The following is a 10,100-nucleotide window of genomic DNA, read 5'->3' on the forward strand; positions in this document are numbered from 1 at the left end:
GCGGCCCCACAAAGAAATGCCACCCCACACCATGACTGACCCACCTCCAAACCTGTCATGCTGGAGGATGTTGCAGGCAGCAGAACGTTCTCCACGGCATCTCCAGACTGTCACGTCTGTCACATGTGCTCAGTGTGAACCTGCTTTAATCTGTGAAGAGCACAGTGCGTCAGTGGCGAATTTGCCAATCTTGGTGTTCTCTGGCAAATGCCAAACGTCCTGCACGGTGTTGGGCTGTAAGCACAACCCCCACCTGTGGACGCCGGCCCTCATACCACCCTCATGGAGTCTGTTTCTGACCGTTTGAGCAGACACATGCACATTTGTGGCTTGCTGGAGGTCTGGCAGTGCTCCTCCTGCTCCTCCTTGCACAAAGGCGAAGGTAGCGGTCCTGCTGCTGGGTTGTTGGCCTCCAACGGCCTCCTCCACGTCTCCTGATGTACTGGCCTGTCTCCTGGTAGCGCCTCATTGCTCTGGACACTACGCTGACAGACACAGCAAACCTTCTTGCCACATCTCGCATTGATGTGCCATCCTGGATGAGCTGCACTACCTGAGCCACTTGTGTGGGTTGTAGACTCCGTCTCATGCTACCACTAGAGTGTCAATCAGCGTTGCTTCCTAAGTGGACAGTTTGATTTCACAGAAGTGTGATTGACTTGGAGTTACATTGTGTTGTTTAAGTGTCCCCTTTATTTTTTGGAGCAGTGTACAATAAGAAAGACTGAATACAAGCAATTGAACTGGAGCTTCACATTTACTCAAACGAGTTAGTACCAGAATAACATAGACCAACACTGCACATGACCAAGGTTGCTCCATCCTTATAGGGGACATCAGTAATTAACAGAGCATAACAGGAAGAATGAGTGTAAGGTGACACTGGAACTTAGTGCGGTAGCAGGAAATGCCGCTATACAAGAGTTTGCATCTTTTTCAAAAGAGCAACAACTAATGGTTTCTGAGGTTAGTAAGAATGAACTTTTCACCTGGCGGTGTATAGTCTCTGATCGATCAATAAGTGGTTCATAGAAATTACAGTTTATATGTGATGAAAGACGTATTAGATCACGTTTTACCTAACTTCTAGTAAAGTACCAATGGGATTTATAAATAGTCCCACTTGGAATCATTTTGTATTAAAACAATAGTTTCAGTGGTGATAAAATACGTGGATGATTTGTTATTAGCGTCGAAAGAAAGTGGAAAATAAACGTATATGAGAAATCACCGCCTTGGTAAAATTAGTTGGAGGAAAAGATAAATGTAACATATTTGGTATTTTCGATTTCTAAACGCAGGATACAGATAACCTGGGATCAGGAAGAAACTGCGTTCTGTGGCATGGCTAAACTTTCCTCGCATGCTCAGGAAAACGTTAAGTTTTTAGTTTTGTTAGACATTCTATACCGTAATTCTCTGAAACTGCTAAGACGCTTATAGAATGAAATCAATATATAAGTAATATTATTGGCTTGCTGATTAAAAGGTAACATTGTGAATGCTAACGAAATGTATACTTTCTTTTCCAGAAGAAGGGGTTTCATTTTCTCTGGTCAAAATGTCCTTGGAGACTGCGATACTGGGGAAAGCAGTTAGTGATAGTCGGCCGCTTTAAAAGTAAAAGTATCTGGATAAGGCTATAAATGGAGTTCCGGATAAGTGTGGCCAGTTCCTATGTGTTCTTGACCTATGGTTCACTAGTAGGTACACACCATATGAATATGCGTTAGTTAGGGAATGAATATGCGTTAGTGGATTTATTTTGGAAGGGGTCTTTTCAATTCAGTTTCAAATTGGGTATGCAGAAAGATGGAACTGTTTTTAAAAATGTATTTAAGTTGTTTCTAAAGAAAAGGGAGTGGAAACATTTTAATGGTGTCAAATGCCCTGAATAATAAGAATTGCCAGTAGGGAGTTATCGTTGAAGGTGACGTAAGAATGCTTAAATGCATGGGAGAGATATTTTTACCACAACAAGTGTGTGTGAAGCTCAACCCACCCTAACCGGCTGAAGAGTGAGGGACAACTGTGTCTGATGACCTGTGAACGATATCTGAAATAGACATGTTGGAATGATGTGTGTTGAATTGAGAAGGTCAAATTTGAGTTAAAGTAAGCACTAAGGACTGTTATCCTGAATTTGGGTTGGACAATTTATAAAACGTTTTAGTTATGATTTGGATATAGAACTGTTTAAATTTACTAGGCCTAGGGAAGCTCTGGAAACTAATCCTGAGACAGGGAGGTTGACTGAATTTACAGAATATTAGATTAAAAGTTTTGTTTCTTAGGTTTTATTATGTCATTAGAATTTGAATGTTAAATTGTATTGATATAACAAATTGAATAAAAGGTTTATAGTCTGTTTTGCAATAACACCCAAGGATGGAGAAGAAAGAGACCAACATAATATGGGCATAGATGTAACGAATCTCCTTTTCGTCTGAGGAAGAGTAAGAAGGATCGAACCAATATGCAGTGTGGTAAGTGTCCGTCATAATTTATTGACTGAACACACAAAACAAAATAACAAAGTGAAATGGAAGAAACGAAACAGTTCTGTAAGGTGACAAACACTAAACAGAAAACAACCACCCACAAACAAGAGTGGGAAAACAGGCTGCCTAAGTATGGTTCTCAATCAGAGACAACGATTGACAGCTGCCTCTGATTGGGAACCATACCAGGCCAAACACATAGAAATACCAAACATAGAACAAAAACATCGAATGCCCACCCCAACTCACGCCCTGACCAACCTAAAATAGAAACATACAAAAGGAACTAAGGTCAGGACGTGACAATAGAACTAAACGGATGGACGTTTTCCCCAGGTTTAGTTACATTACAAGTAGTGGTAATTTATTGCAAATATGCAGTTATTATAAATGTATTTTTCTCTTTTCTTGTTTGGTAAATTAATTTTTGTTTTGAGGAACATAAGTGTGTATATTGTTCCTGAGGAGTGACTGTTATAAATTGACTAAACTTGATTTGAGAATGTTTTAGTATGTATCAAACTATGGAAGGAAATTAGGAGTAGTGACTTATGTATTATGGGAACTGCATTGGGGATCTGAGGGGGCTCATAAATTAAGGTTATGGTAGTGGAGGGATGTTATTTCTAGAGACTATGTATATTATTAGAGGAGATAACTCACAGAAAAGGAAGGACAGCTGGCTGTGTAAATTATAGAAATATAAAATATAGGGACAATTCCAAAGTAAATTGAACATTACACATACCTAGATTATGGTAAAAGTGATAGGTGGTGGCATTTTGAACACTATAGTAAAAGTTTAAGAAACTTATGACTTAGAGTTTTGTTAAGATTGGATATTCTTCCAACTGGAAGACACTTGACTGATTACATGTTATTCTTACGGCAGTTGCTGTAGGGACCATCATTTGGCTATCATTGTGTATAAATGTATCTGTGGCAGGAGGCGAGGTATTTGAGACAGAATGTTTACATAGGACTGTTATTTAAATATGACAAATTAGTGATCTTGCTATAAGAAGAACGTCTGTTGTCAGGAAATAAGCCATGTGTTAGTTTGTATGTCCTCAGGAAAAAAGCAGCACATAAGAAGCCAGAAATAACCAAGGGTATGGGCTGACTTCTGGAGATTGAGTGTACATCAAGATACACCAGGCTGGAGGTATACTTCTTACAGCACCTGCAGTGGTAAAGATCGTCATGTCTCTCTTCGGTGGGTGAATAATTCTCACAAGAAGTAAGGTCCAGCTGAATAATGGGTGAGCTTGAAAACACCATGACAGAGGATGCGGAACCAGAGAGAGAGAGAGAGAGAGAGAGAGAGAGAGAAAGGCTAGATTCCACTGTAGACATACTGGGTTGGGTTTGGGAGCTACTTGTTCTATTTGTTAATGCAACATGTGAAAAAGGATAGATTTTAGGGTATTTGTACTCTAAACAACATGTTGAAGGCATTGATGAGAAAGCATATACAGTGTTGAATTACTTCAAGACGAGATTATGTTGATTAAGGATATGCACATGCTTATCAGTTGAAATGAATTGAGCAGATGGGGAAACAAAGTGAAAATGACATGATTTGGGAACACCTCTCAGAACCTGGGGCCAAAAGGGGAAGACTGGGTGGAAGCGTGAGGAAGTCCAGCAGAAAAGTATCCTGGAGGCACAGAGTCAGGTGAAGAGAGAGTAGGAATTGTCATGATCTCAGATTTTGGTATTCATGAAAATATTTATGCATAACATATCACATTGTCAATAGTGTTATGTTTTGTTTTTGCTTTCCAAGTCTGATGCTAATGTAACGGATGTGAAACGGCTAGCTTAGTTAGCAGTGGTGCGCACTAAATAGCGTTTCAATCGGTGACGTCACTTGCTCTGAGACCTTGAAGTAGTAGTTCCCCTTGCTCTGCAAGGGCCGCGGCTTTTGTGGAGCGATGGGTAATGATGCTTGACTGTTGTTGATGTGTGCAGAGGGTCCCTGGTTCGCGCCCGGGTATGGCCGAGGGGACGGTCTAAAGTTACACTAACATATCTCTCTTCGGGACCAGAAGGAGAGGGGGTCACCAGCTTCAGCTGGAATGTCAGTTTGTTGTGTGATGAGTGATGGAAGTAAGAGGGTGTATGGTGTAATTATAGAACAGAGGCCATAAGTCTCTAAGTTTGAATGCCTCACAGAAAGAAGACAGAAACATGAACCATGACCAGAGGTTCCACGTCTGGTGATCCAAGGTGACCAGGTCCTAGTGTTCCGGAAGAATGGAATGAGCCAAGGAGGGAGGGTCCCTACAAGGTGGCTCGAACAACGTCGACTGCTGTCCAGGTGAAAGGAAGCAACACATGGTACTATCTAAACCCCTGTACCAAAGTCCTGTCGGAAAGGAAGAGACATCCACTAGGTCATGAAAACGCAGAGAATTCTGATACATCAGGTGGGTGTCCAAAGGGAACGGGAACAGAGGAGAACGATGCACCAGGCAGGAGCCAGGCAGGAGCCAGGCAGGGGCCAGCCAGGAGCCAGGCAGGGGCCAGCCAGGAGCCAGGCAGGAGCCAGGCAGGGGCCAGGCAGGAGCCAGGAAGAAACCAAAGGAGAAGTGGATCTTGGAGCATCTTCCAACAGCTAACAGACAATCTCTCCTGAATATCCAGAGAGTCCAGGGTTGGGGGAGAGTGACATGCCTGCTACTCCTAATGACATACCTGGTGTGGCAGACCTCCCTGACGGAAGCCCTCTGCAGTGGGACCCCGAAGTACCACCTACAGAATGGGAACGACTCTTCCCTGAAATCAATGCCTTTCCAGATGGAAGCCCAGTCCGGTCAGAGGAGGGAACCTCGGAGGGAAGGAACAGAAGGGGAGACCCCACAAGGAGGAGGAGAAGGAGAAGTCTCACAGGCTGAAGAAGAGGGGGATTTCCCCACAATTGACTTTTCAGCTCTCTTAGAGACTAGTACACCAACTAAGACAATAACAAGACCACAAGAAAATGGGTTGATGCAGAAAATCTGGACATCTGTTAACTGGGGTAGCCATAATAAAGAAACTACCCCAGAATCAAACATTGACCCAAAATGTAGAAAAGCAGTAAAGAATGACTTGTATAAGTGGGCTAAGTACACAACAGCTAAACATAGGATGGACAATTGCATTTTGTGTAGTAAATCACCTTTGTCTGATCTTTTAATAGTACCTGAACGTGCATCATTTGAAGAATGTGTTAAATGTTCAATGTATTCAGAGAAAATACTACATTCCTTGGTGTAACAGAATGCAGGTTGGCATTAGGTAACACTAAAGGCAGAAGTGAATTAAATAAAAATGTGTTGGGAGAACATGAATTTGCAATATATGACATAAGAACTGAATTGAATTGTCCTCCTCATAATGATAAGTTTGCTATTGTAAAAAGTAAATATGAATGTTTCTACAGCTATGGGGATAATGGGATAGATGTGGGAAACACTATAGTTAATTGTTCAACTATTTGGGTGTTAGAAACTGCAGGAGTTAGTAAATTTGATGAAGGAATGATTGTGAATCACAAAGGTAAATGTGGTAATATAACTCAAGTAACATTATCTCTTGAAATGTTAAAGAATCAGGATTAAGGTTTAGCTGATCGTTTCTGGATGCTCATTGCTTCTTCACAGTAAGAGTTTTCTTTTAGTTTCTGACTGGATCTTTTACTCCTATCTGTGTTATTGATGGGTGATGTGTGGTTCAGTTGGGTTGTGTGCCTTATTCATTTTATCTTCTATTTGTATGTCTATAGTTGATGTTCATTTTGCCTCCATCCTCTTGGTGTTTTTTAAAGTGTTTTTGTGTGAGACTGTTTAGTCTCAGAGTCACCATACCTACAGGCAACAGTAGCTGACGTATAGTCAAAATGTGAAATATGTGCGCAAAATAACATATGCAAAGAATTATTGGGTCAACCTACAGCGACATTGGGTCTCATCCTTCGAAAGGAATTTTGCCGGCATGCTGGGAACATGAGTGAAGACAAAACGCAAGCTTTGGGTGGGAGGGTAATACCCAGGCGAAGGAGACGGCACTGTGTGGAAGGGAGTTTAGTCCAACGGTAGCTATTCCTGTAAATCCTCCATGGCTACTCCCGGCTCCTGTAGTTGATCTAGAAGTATTGGAGAGGCTACAGAAAGATAGGGAGGGTGTTGATCCATCTGATTTGTTAATAGACGTCTGGATATTGTGTATCAGGATTTTGTGGCCATTTACACAGATGGTTCAAAAGATCCAAGGATGTACTGGGTCAGCATTTGTAGTGAAGGAATGTGGGGTGGCAGTCAGGAAACGTGTTACAGATCATCTGGCTGTATAGATGGCGGAGCTGATGGTCATACTGTTGGCCTTCCAGTGGGTGGAGGAAGTCAAGCCTGACAGAGTAGTTATTTGATCTGATTCATGTGCAGTGTTGATGAGTCTCCAGTCCTTTAGGTCCTGTAGCAGAGACTTGCATTATGAGGTGTTACAAACCCATGGCAGGATTAGACAGATGGGTTACAGATAAGATTTACTTGGGTCCCAGCCCATGTTGGGGTGGAGGGGAATGAGGCAGTTGATGTACTGGCTAAACAAGTGTAACGGATGTGAAACGGCTAGCTTAGTTAGCGGTGTGCGCTAAATAGCGTTTCAATCAGTGACGTCACTTGCTCTGAGACCTTGAAGTAGTGAAGTAGTAGTTCCCCTTGCTCTGCAAGGGCCGCGGCTTTTGTGGAGCGATGGGTAACGATGCTTCGAGGGTGACTGTTGATGTGTGCAGAAGGTCCCTGGTTCGCGCCCGGGTATGGGCGAGGGGACGGTTTAAATTTATACTGTTACATTGATGCTGTTGACCCGGATTACTGGTTGCTGCGGAAAAAGGAGGAAGGTCAAAAGGGGGGATGTGAAACGGCTAGCTTAGTTAGCGGTGTGCGCTAAATAGCGTTTCAATCAGTGACGTCACTTGCTCTGAGACCTTGAAGTAGTAGTTCCCCTTGCTCTGCAAGGGCCGCGCGGCTGTTGTGGAGCGATGGGTAATGATGCTTCGAGGGTAACTGTTGATGTGTGCAGAAGGTCCCTGGTTCGCGCCCGGGTATGGGCGAGGGAGGGTACGGTTTAAAATTATACTGTTGGGCATGTTGATGTTGTAGTTTCAATGAGCAAGGCAGAGGCAAAAAGCCTGACATGGACACTGATGGTGCAGAGATGGCAGGAGCAGTGGAACAGGCATTTATTTCAAGTACAGAGGAAAGTCGGGGAGGGCGGCAGGAAGGGACAGGAGGCTATTTTTTACTATATTAAGGATGGGACACATCTGGTTGAATAAGACCTTAAATGTGATAGGAACGCATCCAACAGGAAAGTGTGATTGTTGCCAGGAAAGAGAGACAGTGGCGCATGTATTGCTACAGTGTGGGCAGTATCAGAGATCTGGTATGAGGGAGAAGGGGATACAGGAAATTAGTTTACAGAGTATATTGAGTAGAACACACTTTTTTTTCCTTATTTGTAAAAAAATATATATATATCTATTGATTATTAAAACTTGCAGTGAAGCTGCTCAACATCTACATCACATTTGTCATCTAACAGTCTCCCATCCAGAGAGACCCACTGAAGCACACTTTCCTATTTATGCTATTTGTATTCCTCCACAAGTTTTGATCCTATATATCAGGCAGACAGACCAGATCCCTACCTCCTCCCACTGCCACCTGCCTCCTCTATGTTTGTGTTAATGCTGTAGTCATTTGGTTGTAATCTTGGATTGAGCAGACTTTCCGTCATTAGATATAGTCTAAAATATTGTATCTTTTTTAAGAGCAACCGGGCTGGCAGGTAGAAGTTAGCATATCCGTGTCTCTGGCCCACACTCCAGTACAGTAGGTGGCGGTAATGCTCTATATCGTTGGATGTCAACCGCCGATAATCCCCACCGAAGAAGAAGACAAGCTTTCCTTGTGGTAGCTGGCAGATCTCTTTCCTGTTGTCCAATTCATTTTCAGTTAAGGGTATTTTCAAGAATGCCACCTAAGGGGAAAGGTGGCAAGGAGGCAGGGAAAGGTGGCAAGGAGGCAGGGAAAGGTGGCAAGGGAGGGAAAGGTCTGTTTATTCTTCATTAAATCGACAAAGCATGTTGGATTGAGAACATGCTAACTAGCTAGCCAACTGAAATACACAGCCTGTGTGCAGTTCAGTGGCAGTTAGTTAGCAGCTAGGAAACGTTAGTTGTCTCCATGTAAGTCATGTTATTATGTTGAATGTTATCATTCAGGTGGAGCTGCTGCGGGGGCTGGTGACAAAGAAAAAAAGGAAGAGAAGACGATTAAAGGAGGCACTTCTGTTAAGGTGGATAGCTATGTTAGTTACTCTATGCAATGCTACATTCTAGCTACACCATATAGTCTTTAGCTACACTGTATATGTTCTTATGTAAATATAGACAGCTAGCTAAAATGACTGACTATGCTGTTTTAACGTATTCCCCAGGTCAGACATATCCTGTGTGAAAAACATGGTAAATGTATGGAGGCAATGGAGAAACTGAAGGCTGGGGTTCGCTTCAGTGAAGTGGCCTCACAGTACAGTGAAGACAAAGCCAGACAAGGGGTAAGAGAGCAGTTCCCATGCACCAACTAACATACATGAACCTATTGGTTTATCATAGGGTGCTGTCTGCTAGTACCTAAAAGGTCCACTGGATGGCATCCTCTTTGTCTTGCTGTCTAGTTTTTCAATATTGTTGTTAGGGTGAGAGAACTGGGGGGAATATTAATTTGTCACAGACTGTTGGAACATTTTGGTCTGTTTGCAACGGAAACCGTTTACTCTGGGAACAAGACAGACATAAAAGCAATGAAATGGGAGAGACCTACCCGAATCTGTCCAATAGAACCGAATTTCCCATTTTGGAGTGAATCGTTTCCATTGCAAAACATTTTGCAACAGTGTCTGACTTATGAATACACCCGTTTTAGCCTTGTGTGACTGTGGCAATATTGACTGTAGTGTTATCCTGGTGGTGACAGGGTGATCTGGGCTGGATGATAAGAGGGTCTATGACCGGACCCTTCCAGGACGCTGCCTTCGCCCTACCCAACAGCACCATGGACAAACCCATTTACACAGACCCCCCCGTCAAGACCAAGTTTGGCTACCACATCATCATGGTGGAAGGGAAGAAATGACCCGAAGGCTGGTGGCGGTAATGCCCCATTAACAACTGCCGCTAAACCCCATCGAAGAAGAAGAATGACCCGAAGGAAATATCCACTACTCTTCACGTTGACATTGGGACACTCTGCTTTCTCTCAGAGGAGATGGCACAATCAACTTTTTTATTTTATTTTTTTCTTGCTAAATGTTTTTCATGTCCTGGTAATGGCACAACAAAAGCTAAAAATTAAATGCTCTGTAAAGAGACACAGGCTATTTAGATGTATGTACTCCTGTCTGTAGCTAATAAAAAGTGGTGTAATTTTTTACACTTGTGGTCAATTAAACAAACATTGTCAAATGTATGTGAATGAATGCCCATTGAGTTTGTTGCAGAAACATACTTCGGATACAAAGTTGTCCACTGCTTTCAGAACAAACATG

General features: G+C 42.7%; 1 protein-coding gene across 6 annotated transcripts in view; it reads left to right on the forward strand.

Moving 5' to 3' along the window:
• The window catches only part of pin4 (protein (peptidylprolyl cis/trans isomerase) NIMA-interacting, 4 (parvulin)), a 52,423-nt gene extending 42,402 nt beyond the window's left edge, over nucleotides 1–10,021 (forward strand). For 4 of the 6 annotated variants that reach the window (XM_090198704.1, XM_090198706.1, XM_090198705.1 and 1 more), the window contains 3 exons: nucleotides 8,776–8,849; nucleotides 8,991–9,110; nucleotides 9,530–10,021. In XM_090198704.1, the coding sequence (XP_090054830.1) occupies nucleotides 9,027–9,110; nucleotides 9,530–9,688 (243 nt within the window). In that variant the 5' untranslated portion in view covers nucleotides 8,776–8,849; nucleotides 8,991–9,026 and the 3' untranslated portion in view covers nucleotides 9,689–10,021. Of the gene's footprint in view, nucleotides 1–3,560; nucleotides 3,764–8,377; nucleotides 8,604–8,775; nucleotides 8,850–8,990; nucleotides 9,111–9,529 lie in introns of those variants that run through there. The other 2 variants (XM_021561703.3, XM_021561701.3) reach the window with 2 other exon arrangements.
• The last annotated feature ends 79 nt before the right edge of the window (nucleotides 10,022–10,100 follow it).

Source organism: Oncorhynchus mykiss, chromosome 14 (assembly GCF_057628025.1).
Source record: "Oncorhynchus mykiss isolate SJ-2025 chromosome 14, ASM5762802v1, whole genome shotgun sequence".
Lineage (NCBI taxonomy): Eukaryota > Metazoa > Chordata > Actinopteri > Salmoniformes > Salmonidae > Oncorhynchus > Oncorhynchus mykiss.